Genomic DNA, 17962 nt, shown 5'->3' on the forward strand with positions numbered 1-17962 from the left:
TACCTCTATTTCCCCTATTGGGCCCCGCCCCTCTTGCCCCCAGGGGGTCAGAGCCTAAATTTACACAAGTTCTGTTCCCCTTCCGCCAAGGATGTTTGTGGCCAAATATGGTTACAATCCATGCAGAACTCAAGGACAAGTAGCGATTTATAGGATTTACCTCTATTTCCCCTATTGGGCCCCGCCCCTCCTGCCCCCAGGGGGTCAGAGCATAAATTTATACAAGTTCTGTTCCCCTTCCCCCAAGGATGTTTGTGGCCAAATGTGGTTACAATTCATGCAGAACTCTAGGACAAGTAGCGTTTTATAGGATTTACCTTTATTTTCCCTATTGGGCCCCGCCCCTCCTGCCCCCGGGGAGTCAGAGCCAAAATTTATACAAGTTCTGTTCCCCTTTCCCCAAGGATGTTTGTGGCCAAATTTGGTTACAATCTATGCAGAACTCTATGACTAGTAGCGATTTAAAGGAAATGTTGACGGACGGACGACGGATGCCGCGCCATGACATAAGCTCACCGGCCCTTTGGGCCAGGTGAGCTAAAAATTAAAAACATGTCCTTGCATATCAATAAGCCGAGTTGGTCTGAGATCCAGCTGCTCTAACTGACAGTGCTTAGAGTGATTAATGAGTGCACACCCAGAAACAGCTGCACTTCAAATCCACACTAATTTGTACATCAAATTACACTACAATTGCCACATGATCTCCCTCAACTACGAATCCCCAGCCTCATAATGCACATTTGTTGCTGCAAGCCATGATTCTGTGATTTTAATGACCTCCATTAAATTAGAGACCATGATTTTAAAAATAATTTACATTGCATAACAAGCTTAAGATTCTGTAACTTGATGAGCTTTGTTAAAAATTTTGCTGAAATTATTAATGCTTATCAGTTAATCATATGATAATTTGTTAGCAGAAATTACTAATGCTTTATCAAGTAATCATATGATAATTTGTTAACATTCACCATATTTCAGGTGATTAGAACAAAAAACAAGAGGCCCAGAGGGCCTGTATCGCTCACCTGGTTTGTAATGCCAAGTAATCTAATGTTCTGAATATAAGTTCATTGTTTCTTTTCTGAAGGAATTTGGATATTTACCTCTAATTCCCCTATTGGGCCCCACTCTTTCTGCTCCAGGGGGTCAAAGCCAAAAATTTATATGATTTTTCTATTAACCCCAAGGATGTTTCTGGCCAAATTCGGTTACAATCCATGCAGAACTCTAGGACAAGTAGCGATTTTTAGGATTTACCTCTATTTCCCTTATTTGGCCTCGCCCTTCCTGCCCCCGGGGGGATCAGAGCCAAAATTTATATAAGTTCTGTTCCCCTTCCCCTAAGGATGTTTGTGGCCAAATTTGGCTACATTCCATTCAGAACTCTATGACTAGTAGCGATTTATAGGATTTACCTCTATTTCCCCTATTTGGCCCCACCCCTCCTGCCCCCGGGGGGCCAGAGCCAAAATTTATACAAGTTCTGTTCCCCTTCCCCCCAGAATGTTTGTGGCCAAATTTGGTTACAATCCATGTAGAACTCTATGACTAGTAGCGATTTAAAGGATTTACCTCTATTTCCCCTATTGGGCCCCGCCCCTCCTGCCCCTGGGGGACCAGAGCCAAAATTTATACAAGTTCTGTTCCCCTTCCCCCAAGGATGTTTGTGGCCAAATTTGGTTACAATCAATGTAGAACTCTATGACTAGTAGCGATTTAAAGGATTTACCTCTATTTCCCCTATTGGGCCCCGCCCCTCCTGCCTCTGGGGGATCAGAGCCAAAATTTATACAAGTTCTGTTCCCCTTCCCCCAAGGATGTTTGTGGCCAAATTTGGTTACAATCCATGCAGAACTCTAGGACAAGTAGCGATTTATAGGATTTACCTCTATTTCCCCTATTGGGCCCCGCCCCTCCCGCCCCCGGGGGGTCAGAGCCAAAATTTATACAAGTTCTGTTCCCCCCCTTCGGGCCAGGTGAGCTAAAATCAGTAATAGTGTATACAATTATTACAGTAAAACCTATATATAACGAACATTCTTACAACATAGTTATTTTCATTCCCCAACTAAAATCTGGGTGTTAATTAATATTGTTGTCACATTGAATTTGACTAGAATCTGGGTGTCATTTGTTGTCACATTGACTTTGACTAGAATCTGGGTGTCATTTGTTGTCACATTGACTTTGACTGGAATCTGGGTGTTATTTGTTGTCACATTGACTTTGACTGGAATCTGGGTGGTATTTGTTGTCACATTGACTTTGACTAGAATCTTGGTGTTTATTTGTTGTCACATTGACTTTGACTAGAATCTGGGTGGTATTTGTTGTCACATTGACTTTGACTGGAATCTGGGTGTTATTTGTTGTCACATTGACTTTGACTAGAATCTGGGTGTCATTTGTTGTCACATTGACTTTGACTAGAATCTGGGTGGTATTTGTTGTCACATTGACTTTGACTGGAATCTGGGTGTTATTTGTTGTCACATTGACTTTGACTAGAATCTGGGTGGTATTTGTTGTCACATTGACTTTGACTGGAATCTGGGTGTTATTTGTTGTCACATTGACTTTGACTAGAATCTGGGTGTTATTTGTTGTCACATTGACTTTGACTGGCATCTGGGTGTTATTTGTTGTCACATTGACTTTGACTAGAATCTGGGTGTCATTTGTTGTCACATTGACTTTGAATAGAATCTGGGTGTTTTTGTTGTCACATTGACTTTGACTAGAATCTGGGTGTCATTTGTTGTCACATTGACTTTGACTGGAATCTGGGTGTTATTTGTTGTCACATTGACTTTGACTGGAATCTGGGTGTTATTTGTTGTCACATTGACTTTGACTAGAATCTGGGTGTCATTTGTTGTCACATTGACTTTGACTGGAATCTGGGTGTTATTTGTTGTCACATTGACTTTGACTAGAATCTGGGTGTTATTTGTTGTCACATTGACTTTGACTAGAATCTGGGTGTTATTTGTTGTCACATTGACTTTGACTAGAATCTGGCGTGTTATTTGTTGTCACATTGACTTTGACTGGAATCTGGGTGTTATTTGTTGTCACATTGACTTTGACTGGAATCTGGGTGTTATTTGTTGTCACATTGACTTTGACTAGAATCTGGGTGTTTTTGTTGTCACATTGACTTTGACTAGAATCTGGGTTTTATTTGTTGTCACATTGACTCTGACAAAAATCTGGGTGTTATTTGTTGTCACATTGACTTTGACTAGAATCTGGGTGTTTTTGTTGTCACATTGACTTTGACCAGAATCTGGGTGGTATTTGTTGTCACATTGACTTTGACAAAAATCTGGGTGTTATTTGTTGTCACATTGACTTTGACTAGAATCTGGGTGTTATTTGTTGTCACATTGACTTTGACTATAATCTGCGTGTTATTTGTTGTCACATTGACTTTGACTGGAATCTGGGTGGTATTTGTTGTCACATTGACTTTGACTAGAATCTAGGTGGTATTTGTTAAGTGCACCTTTTGTCCAGAAATTACATTCTGTTATCTTTAAGCCCCCTTCCCCCTCTTCTAAATCTCCCTTTGACTGGCGTCATCTGTGTTATCTTTATCTAATACTGAAGATTTTTTTCTATTTGATTTCTGCATTCTTTATTGTTTGTTAATCTTACCTGACTCTAAGATGTATTTGATATCGGAGCCGGTGTCTGGGTCGAATGCCAGCAGCTCGTAGACCATCTCTCCAACGCTGGGATTGGTCGATACAGTGGCCAGAAATGGACGCGGCTGATTAACAAATATGGGACGCTCATCATTTGTATCTGTCACTTTTAGCGTTATAGCCACCTCAGTCAGATCTGTAAAGAACAAAACAGAACATATACTTATTGTTATTGATTAACCATAGCAACCCTTAAATAACCTCTCTAACTATCAATATATAGCCTATTATAAAAGTCTGGGAGCACACTAGTCCTCAAATAACCCCCTCTCTCTTTGTCACAGTTTAGTTTTCAAGTTTTTATTGTTTTGAAGAAAGGTTAATTTAGTAGACTTTATTTATACATTCTAGATCTAGATTATAAGGAAACATTAAAGAGGCTTGTGTGAAAATAAACAACAGGATATAGTATCACTTGAAAATTAACAGTTTTATTTGAACTTTTAACTACTATCTTTATTGAATACAGGTAGTAGTGGTTGTAATGGATGATCTAGTTTTATCATATATGATGAAATTTATCATTTAAAGTGATATATCCCACTGGAATGCACTTGAAAATATACAAGTAACAAAGTACCAAGGAAATCTGCTAATCAGATATTAAAATGTAAAGGATTATTGCCCAGGTACTGGCTACTTAGAGTTCTATTTTCTGTTATCTATCAGATGTAGCTGGTATATACTACACAATACCACACACCATTTTTAATTAGTCTCCCTACTACACCTGAGTAACAAGGTAAAAAAAACACCAAACCATCAAACCACACCTGTAAATTAGGTTAATATAAGCCCCTAACAGTTCTTAAAGACAACACAAGTGTCTTAAACAAGTGTCAGCATTGATCTAATCAAGACAAAAATCTAAAGTTGTCAGATTTTGAGGAAACAGAAAGTCACTTTCAATCTTGTTCAATTTTCACGTGAGGAAAACATTGATATCCAGCAGAACTGTCAGACTAGTGAACTGATCACCAAGAACGTAGCTGCTAGTTGTAGTGTTATGGTGCTGATGTATAATTATTGAGGGATGATGTAGTCAGTATAATTATTGAGGGATGAGGGAGTCTGTATATTGTGGGATGAGGGAGTCTGTATAATTATTGAGGGATGAGGGAGTCTAAATAATTATTGTGGGATGAGGGAGTCTGTATAATTATTGAGGGATGAGGGAGTCTGTATAATTATTGAGGGATGAGGGAGTCTGTATAATTATTGAGGGATGAGGGAGTCTGTATATTGTGGGATGAGGGAGTCTGTATAATTATTGAGGGATGAGGGAGTCTGTATAATTATTGAGGGATGAGGGAGTCTGTATAATTATTGTGGGATGAGGGAGTCTGTATATTGTGGGATGAGGGAGTCTGTATAATTATTGAGGGATGAGGGAGTCTATATAATTATTGAGGGATGAGGGAGTCTGTATAATTATTGAGGGATGAGGGAGTCTGTATATTGTGGGATGAGGGAGTCTGTATAATTATTGAGGGATGAGGGAGTCTGTATAATTATTGTGGGATGAGGGTGTCTGTATAAATATTGTGGGATGAGGGAGTCTGTATAAATATTGAGGGATGAGGGAGTCTGTATAATTATTGAGGGATGAGGGAGTCTGTATAAATATTGTGGGATGAGGGAGTCTGTATAATTATTGTGGGATGAGGGAGTCTGTATAAATATTGTGGGATGAGGGAGTCTGTATAAATATTGAGGGATGAGGGAGTCTGTATAATTATTGTGGGATGAGGGAGTCTGTATAAATATTGAGGGATGAGGGAGTCTGTAGAATTATTGTGGGATGAGGGAGTCTGTATAAATATTGAGGGATGAGGGAGTCTGTATAATTATTGTGGGATGAGGAAGTCTGTATAATTATTGTGGGATGAGGGAGTCTGTATAAATATTGAGGGATGAGGGAGTCTGTATAATTATTGTGGGATGAGGGAGTCTGTATAAATATTGAGGGATGAGGGAGTCTGTATAATTATTGAGGGATGAGGGAGTCTGTATAATTATTGAGGGATGAGGGAGTCTGTATAATTATTGTGGGATGAGGGAGTCTGTATAAATATTGAGGGATGAGGGAGTCTGTATAATTATTGTGGGATGAGGGAGTCTGTATAAATATTGAGGGATGAGGGAGTCTGTATAATTATTGTGGGATGAAGGGAGTCTGTATAAATATTGAGGGATGAGGGAGTCTGTATAATTATTGTGGGATGAGGAAGTCTGTATAATTATTGTGGGATGAGGGAGTCTGTATAAATATTGAGGGATGAGGGAGTCTGTATAATTATTGTGGGATGAGGAAGTCTGTATAATTATTGTGGGATGAGGGAGTCTGTATAAATATTGAGGGATGAGGGAGTCTGTATAATTATTGTGGGATGAGGGAGTCTGTATAAATATTGAGGGATGAGGGAGTCTGTATAATTATTGTGGGATGAGGAAGTCTGTATAAATATTGTGGGATGAGGGAGTCTGTATAAATATTGAGGGATGAGGGAGTCTGTATAATTATTGTGGGATGAGGGAGTCTGTATAAATATTGAGGGATGAGGGAGTCTGTAGAATTATTGTGGGATGAGGGAGTCTGTATAAATATTGAGGGATGAGGGAGTCTGTATAATTATTGTGGGATGAGGGAGTCTGTATAAATATTGAGGGATGAGGGAGTCTGTATAATTATTGTGGGATGAGGAAGTCTGTATAATTATTGTGGGATGAGGGAGTCTGTATAAATATTGAGGGATGAGGGAGTCTGTATAATTATTGTGGGATGAGGGAGTCTGTATAAATATTGAGGGATGAGGAGTCTGTATAATTATTGTGGGATGAGGGAGTCTGTATAAATATTGAGGGATGAGGGAGTCTGTATAATTATTGTGGGATGAGGGAGTCTGTATAAATATTGAGGGATGAGGGAGTCTGTATAATTATTGTGGGATGAGGAAGTCTGTATAATTATTGTGGGATGAGGGAGTCTGTATAAATATTGAGGGATGAGGGAGTCTGTATAATTATTGTGGGATGAGGGAGTCTGTATAAATATTGAGGGATGAGGGAGTCTGATGGAGTCTGTATAAATATTGAGGGATGATGGAGTCTGTATAATTATTGAGGGATGAGGGAGTCTGTATAAATATTGAGGGATGAGGGAGTCTGTATAATTATTGAGGGATGAGGGAGTCTGTATAAATATTGAGGGATGAGGGAGTCTGTATAATTATTGTGGGATGAGGAAGTCTGTATAATTATTGTGGGATGAGGGAGTCTGTATAAATATTGAGGGATGAGGGAGTCTGTAGAATTATTGTGGGATGAGGGAGTCTGTATAATTATTGAGGGATGAGGGAGTCTGTATAATTATTGAGGAAAGAGGGAGGCTGTACAATTATTGTGGGATGAGGGAGTCTGTATAATTATTGTGGAAAGAGGGAGTCTGTACAATTATTGTGGGATGATGGAGTCTGTACAATTATTGAGAAATGAGGGAGTCTGTACAATTATTGAAGGATGAGGGAATCTGTATAATTATTGATGGATCCTGTACGATCAGTGTCAGCTTCTGCTTTAAAACAAGGCAGATTTAGAGTAACTCATGGAAAATATGTATAAAGTGAGTGTAGATAGTGAGTGTAGATAGTGAGTGTAGATAATACTGGTTTCTAACTTATAAGATATGGTAGATAAGCACACATAAAAGACCAGATACTGTCAATACTAATATGTAAAGTCTTGTAAGTCGGGCATTTCAATGCTTGTTTAGTATTTCTCCAATGATGTCATAATTTTTTCATCACCAAGAGAGATAACCAAGATTTGGTCAAAAAACTTGAAAACACAGTTGCATTAATTTTTGTACACTATATTAGCTAGACCACTACATCCGCTATTTTTTTTTCAATTATACATGAACATAAAAACCCAACTGATTTTTACTAAGTGTTGAAACTTTAAATATTTCTATCATATTATTGAAGGCCATGCTCTTAAAAATGATACACCTTTACATACACTAACACCAAACTTTACACAAAACCGATTTTGTATGACCTCCATAACTGTCCTCCAATCCTCCCTGTAAAGAGTTGGACCAGACACTATTGACACTGGTTAAAATGACACGTTAAACGGGTCAAAACACCCAGATGTTTAATGGGAGTTTTTAGAGTACATTCAATTATTTAAACCTCTTGATGAATTATATCAGTAGGCTTTTGTTGGAACCAATTATCAGACAGAAAATACTGGTACAAAATCATCTGTCCATATCATACAGAGATTTTTTGTGTGGCCTGATTAACACTTTCACAAATTAGAGGTCTGCCCATCTGCTGTTGTGTAATGTGTGAATGTTAATTAGTGGTAAAACAGGTGCTGCTAGTCGTTAGGACGTACTTCCTAAACAGTACATAATACACCTATATGCTTATCAGCTTGTTTAAAATCATTAACATCCCCAGTATATTGTCTTGCTGATAATATAACAATACATCAGCAAAGACCTTTGTTAATTTGGAATGATCAGGTTAATCTATCCTACCATTGATCCATTGTATGGTGCACCAGGATGAACCACTCGTATTGTTGCTGTTTCAGTAGTAGTAAATATATAATAATTATGAGCAGTATGAAAATGGATTGGTTTACTGAATTTCATTACATAGTATTACAGAGCATAGTTGTAGACAATGGTAACTGTTGTGTTCAAGCTTTGTTGAGTGACATTTGTCTTGGTAAGACTGTCCACAGTGATAATATACCTGCACTGTTTCGTCATTCCTTCATTAGATTTCAAATAAATGTCAAATATTTATAAACATGTATGAAACTATGTCAGTGAAACATGTGTTATTCAGCTTTCGAGAAAATAATTACAATACTATATTTTCTAAAGGTTATACAAATTAAGATTGAGATAATTCTTCCTTTAATGGCCCTCAAGCTTTCAATAATTGATATAATAATAATTTGTACTATATATAAGTTTCTGTTCATTTACAATAAGCAAGTGATGTGAAGTGTACAAAATTATTATAGAGAATCTCTGTTACACTCTGGCCGCGTCATAGTGGCGTCATATGAACTCATTTTCAGTCTTGCATGTGAATAATACACGGATGGGAAATAGCTTTAAACCTAAAATTGTGTGACATTTGAAAATTGACATGACATACAACATACACATATCAAGATTTTATCAACTCAAATCTTGTTATAATACTAGAAATTAAATCAAGATAAAATCAGCTTTTATCTAAATGTCAGTCAGTCACTACACCCAGATTTCCACAAATCACACATTCCCAAAGCCAACAACGACAAGAAGTATAAAGTTGATGTTCCACAAGCTTTTGGACTTTAGCACTACAGTGACCTACTGGGATCGTGCTTCAGTAAGATCACACTACAATGAGACTCTGTGAATCGTTAGGTTAAAATAAGACTTTAGTGCGATACTACTATAATTTTAACCTCTTATCAACAAATTCACTATGCAAGGAAACCAATACGAGAACACACTGAGCCTTCACAACTCTTCAACAATTCAAACCAACCAAATACAGGGCGAAGTTCAGCTTAATGATGTGCACCCTTAATGATGTGCACGAAACTCTGTCTCCATAAACCTAATTTAGATTATAAATAGACTGCCTGCCATCTGCTTATTGGCATGCTATTGTGTCAATTATACAGAAAATGAATCAAAAAGGTGGTGCTCCGAGTTCATGCCAGCATATTACTGTATAATGGGTATGCTTCTCTTTTAGCAGCCTTCACAAATAATGTCTGTACAACATGCAAAGAAACAACTGCGCCACAAGATTTTTTACTGGGGAATTGAAGGATAAATCAAAGCTTTGTTATGGCATTGTTCCGATGGACTTCAACTTTGTTAGGATTTAGGATTGACCAAGTCAATTCCAACACTTAAATTTTTTGCCATGTTTACAAGTTACACCGGTCTTTGATGTCAGTATATAAAGGCTTCTAGTGTATCTGTCGGGGGTATTACGGCTTCTTTTTACTCAAGGGCTTTCTAAACCTAATCATGATCTCCAATTGATGTTGTAACCAAAAATCCTTTTTCAAGTTCTAAATTTTTCTTCTCCTAATTATATGTAAGGGGACTGCATCCCGATTGTGTACCAACTCTAACAGAAAACCAATCTGGTTACATTGTGTACCAACTCTAACAGAAAACCAATCTGGTTACATTGTGTACCAACTCTAACAGAAAACCAATCTGGTTACATTGTGTACCAACTCCAACAGAAAACCAATCTGGTTACATTGTGTACCAACTCTAACAGAAAACCAAACTGGTTACATTGTGTACCAACTCTAACAGAAAACCAATCTGGTTACATTGTGTACCAACTCCAACAGAAAACCAATCTGGTTACATTGTGTACCAACTCTAACAGAAAACCAAACTGGTTACATTGTGTACGAACTCTAACAGAAAACCAAACTGGTTACATTGTGTACCAACTCTAACAGAAAACCAATCTGGTTACATTGTGTACCAACTCTAACAGAAAACCAATCTGGTTACATTGTGTACCAACTCCAACAGAAAACCAATCTGGTTACATTGTGTACCAACTCTAACAGAAAACCAAACTGGTTACATTGTGTACGAACTCTAACAGAAAACCAATCTGGTTACATTAACAGAAAACCAATCTGGTTACATTGTGTACGAACTCTAACAGAAAACCAATCTGGTTACATTGTGTACCAACTCTAACAGAAAACCAAACTGGTTACATTGTGTACCAACTCTAACAGAAAACCAAACTGGTTACATTGTGTACGAACTCTAACAGAAAACCAATCTGGTTACATTGTGTACGAACTCTAACAGAAAACCAAACTGGTTACATTGTGTACCAACTCTAACAGAAAACCAATCTGGTTACATTGTGTACCAACTCTAACAGAAAACCAATCTGGTTACATTGTGTACCAACTCTAACAGAAAACCAATCTGGTTACATTGTGTACCAACTCTAACAGAAAACCAATCTGGTTACATTGTGTACCAACTCCAACAGAAAACCAATCTGGTTACATTGTGTACCAACTCCAACAGAAAACCAAACTGGTTACATTGTGTACGAACTCTAACAGAAAACCAATCTGGTTACATTGTGTACCAACTCTAACAGAAAACCAATCTGGTTACATTGTGTACCAACTCTAACAGAAAACCAATCTGGTTACATTGTGTACCAACTCTAACAGAAAACCAATCTGGTTACACTGGGATTCCAATATCAACATTTGTCAAGGAAAGCAGATTCTGACTGGCTTTATTGTTGGGAAATGTATATTTTTATGCCTTAAAGTTTAACCCAGATTTCCAAAGGCATTTACATGATCTCTATATTTCAAATTAATTACTGGAACCTTTAATCAATTAGACGATCTAAACATGATTCCCTGCCAATCATCACATCTTAATCTGATCACTTTATTAACTGAAGTAAATAGAGTGTTAATCTGTAGGGACCCTGGCGCTACTCCATCTGTTCTAATTTACCAGAATCATCAACTCAATCACCCATGAAGACACATTTCAACTCATCTGCATTAAGGGTTAGAACAGTTCATTATGAATTTTAAGGAGTGAATGAGTTATAATCTACAACTTGTTGAACTACACCTATCGTGTTTATGGTTGATTAATGTGCACACAATCAATAGATAAACATAATAATATATCAATTAATCACTTATAAAATCATATCTACCAGTATAAGAAATTGAATAATGATTCAGTAAATGGAGAAACACAATGTGTTAGAGATATCAAAGTGAAAATCCAATTTATTTTTTCTGTGATTATATATCTTCATAAAAATCATCAAAATCAACACCGGGTATTTTAATTTCATGAAAAATATTGTTATGAATTGAGGCGAGAAAGTTAATTTATTCATGTTTTTGTATCATTTAAACTTGATATCTTTTGGATTATGTACATAACTGTGACCTATTGATATTTGAATGAGGAGAGAGCATTCAGACTAACTATGCTAGCAGCCTAAACACTCTCGGTACTGTTTACACATTAGAAAACTTCTGCTTTCATCAATTAAAAACAAGTTTTCCTTTATTACAAGTGTTCACATATTGTTACTGAAAGCAAAAAATATAGTAAATACCTTTTAACATGAACGTTTTAATACAATGGTGGTAATTATAAATGTATAGGAGAATGTCAGATGGCAACATTTAGTCTGATGAGGTATTAACAACTGTCAACAGTTAGGTCAGCTAGCATGTACCTATTACCTATATGGTAAGTCTAAATAAAATCAACTTCCAAGGTATTACAGTTGAAAATGGTAAGTCCCCGTGTGTATATATATATATATATACTTGTCTTTAATCAAAACCATCAATAGATTTGTTTTGATGCTGGTACTCTATTATATGAGCATCATAACAGAAATATACCTTCATGATTTGAAGACATTAACATTAATTAATTACAGTAGTATACAGGGCTAAAATTCCAAACTTTCACAATCAACCTAAATGGTTTTTTACAGTCATAAAAAATGTTTTTTTACAGTCATAAAATGAACAGATGAGTGCACCACTTGACAGCCCCATATGTTAAATGTTCAAGTCTTCTGGAAGTGGATTTTTTTTCTTTGAAGAACATTTGTTTTGACTTCAGGGAAATGCCAGTGTGCTGAGAGAAGGAAGAAAATTCCTAATACAAAGCATGCACACAATCCTTATGTACTCATGTGGATGGATTGCTTTGTAAAATCCAATATGGAAAACTTCCACAAATTAAGATAAGATCTATTCTATGCAGTAATGTTATAATACAAGTGTGTCTTATTAGGCAGGTGGTCTTTATACAGAGCTGACCATTTTAGACAGGTTATACTTTATATGGATATCATTCCCATGCATCCAAATGGAATTTTAAAACAGAAGCCTCATCAATGACAAAACAAGGCACAGACAAGAAGAATGTTAATTCTCAGAGTTGCTTAACCCATAGAATCAATACTGCAAATTACTACCCTAAAAATACCTCAACTACTCAAATATTCCTCAACCAATTACCCTTAAAACATCAGGATTCCTCAACCAATTATTCCTGAAATAGCACCAACAGTTCTCTACTATTGACAACCATCAGGTCAAAAGGTCAAGTTTCTTCTCTGGATAAACAATGAAAAAGGATGAAGTAATACTCTGTTACTATTACTGTGCTATTCTATGAAGCCCCAAACAATCTAGAAATGACTAGAAAGCTACAGTACAGATCAGTTTTACTTCACTCTTTAGTATGATAATCTTATACATGTTCTGATGTACCAGTCATATTGTTCCACAAAGTTACCCTGAACATATGACCAGAAAGACACATATCATCCCTACTGAAACTAAACAGTGGAGTTCAAATATATTCCTCTCCCTGAACTTATAAACAAAAGTCTATATTCCTATCTATGTTATGACTTTTTTTATTGAGTCTTATCGTTGGCCAGAATGTTTAGATAGTTAGGACAAAGGAAGTAAAACCAGCCTCCAGATAGGCCTGCCAGATTGGATGAATGTGAAAACAAAAATCTCCCGATAGCTGAGGGGACTTATAGATGGGAAGTTTATTGCTCAGTGATAACAACCAATTACTGAAATACAAACGACTGGCCCTAACAACCATGGAAACATTATATAAACACCTGTCCATTGTGAAAATTCTTCATATTGATAGTGTACGGTAAATATGCTATAACCTGATAATCTATTTGAAGGATTTTCAAATACAACAAGTACAAAACAGTCACTCTTTTCTAACATATAAAAGAAATCCTTCTTATTCCATGAATAATTCTTGTTTCAATAAATTTACTACCATATTCGACCCAATAAGCGCCCAGGGCATTTAGAAAAATTGAAAAGGTGCTTAATAAGATAAAATTATTGAAACAAAAAGTGCCAACCTTTACAGTTTTGATAGTTTAATATTTATTTATGCCCAAGCAATTGAAATTGAGGCCTCAAAAGGGGGGGGGGAGCTAATAGGGACATGGGCGCTTATTGGGTCGAATACAGTATGTCTTTTAACCATAATTTGTCCATGTATCTACACAGAATAAAAGAAATTAATATTAGAATTTAATGAATAAAACTCCTCATGATAAAGGAATATTTACTTCACCCTTGCAACATATGTCCCCAATGCTGATGAGCTCAAATATGCCACAGCAAGCCCTCAGGTCAACACAATGAAAAGAGATAATGTTTGCTAACAAGGGACGGAAATTATCATAGATTCAGGGCCACTACAATCCAGTAAAATGGCTCTATTACAACTGTGCTTCCTTTGTGGGGCTTAGCTAGGCTTTTATGTGTACATATCTTTACAAATCCCCGATAATGATAAAACATCAGTGTAATTTCTTAATAACATATTGTGGCGATTATTATAGTAGAATTAAAAATTCTAGCTGCTCCCATTCTAACTGGTAATAACAGTATAATCACAGCATTATAGATGTTTCAACAACAGTATGTTTCCTTTTTTCACATTTCATTCACTATGTACAGGATGTCACAATTAAAACCTAAGCAATAATTAGAAATTAAGAGTCTGTGATTACATGAATATTGCATGTTCTATTATAGGGTCAAATTTGGCATCTACAGCTAAAACTCATAACTGTGAATCAAATGAAATTCAAATCACTCGTCACAGAGTTATATAACAGTGTGAGAAAGTGTTTATCTTGCTTTTCCAGCAGGGAGTTGATCATCATTTTCAGACTTTAAAGCCAGCTTTTACAAACATGACTGCTGCAGTTGAGTGAGGTTTATAGTGCATCGCTCCGTCAGCTAGAAAAGAAAATTATGGCCCTTTGAGATTAATCTTCCTGGAGTTGACAGAACCATAAATTTATGGAACATTTTCATCTCCACATTTTGCATGAAGTCATTGACATCTAAATATAGATTAATGTACTAGGTGAACTCTGTAAGACCCCATTGATGAACGTTGGGCTAATTATAAGAAAACATGAGAAAGCATCCCTCTTTACTATGAAGGCGGTGTTAGTGGAAGTTAATTAATTGTATTCCAATAAAGTGACACCTTGACCGACAGGTCTGCTGGACCCCCTACACAAATAATAACAAACACGTTTATATAGTTGTGCCCATCGGTACAGGAAAAGATGTAATGCAACAACACACGCTAAAGTTAAATATTTAAATTCAAATTCCCTCCATGTTTTGCAGAAAAGGTGTGAAAATGCATTTGGTATAGCCATAGCCAGTTTGTGTACTCCTGTTATCATCTAGTTCTGAACATGCAGGCATGCAGTTTGGAGAAAAGATGGTATGAAGAAAGGATGTGTTATTCTGATAATAAACTAGAATTATTAATGTTTTGCAGAAAAGGTGTTGAATTGCATAAAATTGGCTAACACAGCTTCACTTTTTGATTACAGAAGCACTGGGTTTGCGCTAATGAATGCTGTTACTTTCTAGTCCTATCCAGGCTATCTCACTGTAGCATATATATGACTGTCTCATCACCAAGCAAACAAATTACACTGAAAACAATTGAACCAGTTGTCTCCAGATTGTCCACATTTCAATATCTCAACCCAATCAAAGTAATACCAAAAAATATTTTTCATGTAAATCATGTATATGTCAGGTAATACATAATCATGTGAACACCATACATAGCAGTAGAATACAGTATAAATTGTGTATAGTAATCTACACAAGAGTCTCTTAAAGTGGTCACTTAACGCCATGATATCTCACAGATGACCATCCAATGACCATGTTTATCCCATACTTTGTCAACATTGGACAAGTACAGTGTAAATATTGACTAGTGTTTAAAGATTAATGTCCACAGACCAACAATGTAACAGAGCCCTGTACCATCACAATAGTCCAAAGCTATGGTGGTCCACATGTTTTTGTTAGGTGAGGAATCTTATAAAAATATTTATCTTTTTCGTTTGCACTTTCGTGAATACAACACATCCCAAATAAAACATGTTCATTTAAGATTTCCAAACAACCATCACTTAAGGTTTCTATACAAAGGACAAAGTCAATAGTTGTTCCCACACGGAAGGATAAATATTGAATCAAAATTATAAATATTGAGAAGAGCGGAGGTGAAAAAGCTTTAACTGTATGCCTTCTCCTGCTGGTCTGAATGGAGAGATATCTTAATTTCACTCGGCCAAAGTTTCATTGATGCCTATTATAGCCCTAACTTTTCTGAAGCATGTTTAGGTGTTTGGTTAGGTTTTGTATACCCTAAAGTTCTTTTAAAGACTTAAAACCTAAGATCCAGTGTGTTTCTCAGCAGACTCAAATATGTAATATGAAAAGTGACACTTTTGGCAAATTGTGACTGGCAATGGGCAAACATACCATTATAAGTATGTGTAAATTTATAAGTCAAAAGAAATTTACTAAATCCATATACATGTACCAGTATATAGACCACCTACGAAAGTTTTCACGTTTTGAATCAGGTCCATAATTGGTTAATCATAAGTGCATGCTTCGAGCTCCTACAGTTAAACATGGGTGGCAGGACAGTTACCAGGTACTAACTTTTATTCTGGATATCCTTCACCTGACTCTGGCAGTTAACAATTGAGAGTTTAATGCCAATTTTTACATCATCTAAAAGTATATCCACGTCATCTCCACTACCAAAAAAATCTACAATAATGTGGTACAACCAATTGAGATCAAATTTGTTTCCTAAGTGGTTGTCACATGCAACTGCCACCTGTCTGTCACACAGTACCAGGCATCACATTGACGGACACATGTAATGTAAACATCTGACATCTTAATGCCAAAGTATCTCATTTCAAATTAAAAACATATAAAACCATTGAAATTTTATGCCTAAAATAAAACACAATAAATGTTGTCATTCAGCGATTCACCTAATTCTTATAACCTTTCAAGTGTTTTCTCTGATCTTCACGGCTGACCGAACAGAAACAACAGCTGAACACAGGACAACCAGGGCTGTCATGACCAATATCACTTTTCTTGTCCATTAGCAGAAATATAAACGACAACACTCTGCTAGTCTCATAATTGTATTTCTCATTATTGTAAATTTGTCAGATGTAAAGTCAGAGATATTTATATGATCCATTAGTATAAACAATTAATATCAGATTTTAAATCAGTTTTCTGATTCAAAATGTTTGGTCAATCATATAAAATTACTATTGTCTAATATCATTAGACATTAATTAAGAGTTCTCTGCTGACCAGGACTGACTGAATGTTTCTGCATTGTTGAACATTTATTACTTGGTAGATATTCTAGTGAATTAACCCACAAGCACACTGAATTAATGAAATACAGAAATAGACAGTAAATTTATATGCATATTCAGATGCATATTCAAATTCGTCAATCATGAAATCAAATTCAACATTCTACATCTGTAGCCCAAGCCCAACACATGAACCAAAGCTCGAGGGAGGTTAAAAAAAAACTCATAAAACCCAGGTAGATTGAACTACAAGCTGTTTTTGATTATTCTTGTAAAGCAATCAGCAATGTTTTCCCTCAAATTAATCGGGATAACTCCTCGGCTCCATAAATGCTCGGTCACGGTGTCATATTCTCTCGTTAATTAGGACGAATCCAAAGAGTCATGTTGATCACTCGTTCTGTCGTAAGGATTGCTGCCAAAACAAATCCATTAAAGATTTTCTGAGGCACACCGTCCTCGAAGATCAGGGGGAAAAAAAGGTTTATTTTTCCACCCCTGCGTCTTGGTTATCTCTGTAAAGTAATTTATGGGAACCAGAGCCAATTAGTGCTGGCATGATTTTGTCAATGCGGCGTCCTCCTCTCTCCATGTGATGAACACTAAATACTCTCCATTGGTGACACCTAACCAACCACATTGTCAATGCCATATTGATTTTTGGTCTGCGTTCCGAATCTCTAACTCCTCGTGAACCAAGTGGTGACGCTTTCCAGCCATAAAACTCTGGTCAACCCCAGATACGGATGATAAGAAGTATTAAGGACTGATTCTAAAATCTGGCTTAGCAATGATGACTGAAACGATTTCTACTGATTTCAAATTTTCGGGTAATCTATTCTGATTGATTTTATTCTGATCTCTTCCACAAATTGCAACATATTAGTTGCAATAGAAAATAAACAACCAATATTTGCCGTTAAAAAC

The 17962-nt window shown here is 36.4% G+C and overlaps 1 protein-coding gene across 1 annotated transcript in view; it reads right to left on the bottom strand.

Annotated features, from left to right (window-relative positions):
- Positions 1 to 17962, bottom strand: part of LOC138315964 (neural-cadherin-like) — a 77068-nt gene that overhangs the window by 35437 nt on the left and 23669 nt on the right. Inside the window, exon 2 of the mRNA XM_069257389.1 lies at positions 3667 to 3852. Coding sequence (XP_069113490.1) covers positions 3667 to 3852 — 186 coding nt within the window. The remainder of the gene's footprint in view (positions 1 to 3666; positions 3853 to 17962) is intronic.

The sequence above is a fragment of the Argopecten irradians genome, chromosome 2 (assembly GCF_041381155.1).
Source record: "Argopecten irradians isolate NY chromosome 2, Ai_NY, whole genome shotgun sequence".
Taxonomy (NCBI): domain Eukaryota; kingdom Metazoa; phylum Mollusca; class Bivalvia; order Pectinida; family Pectinidae; genus Argopecten; species Argopecten irradians.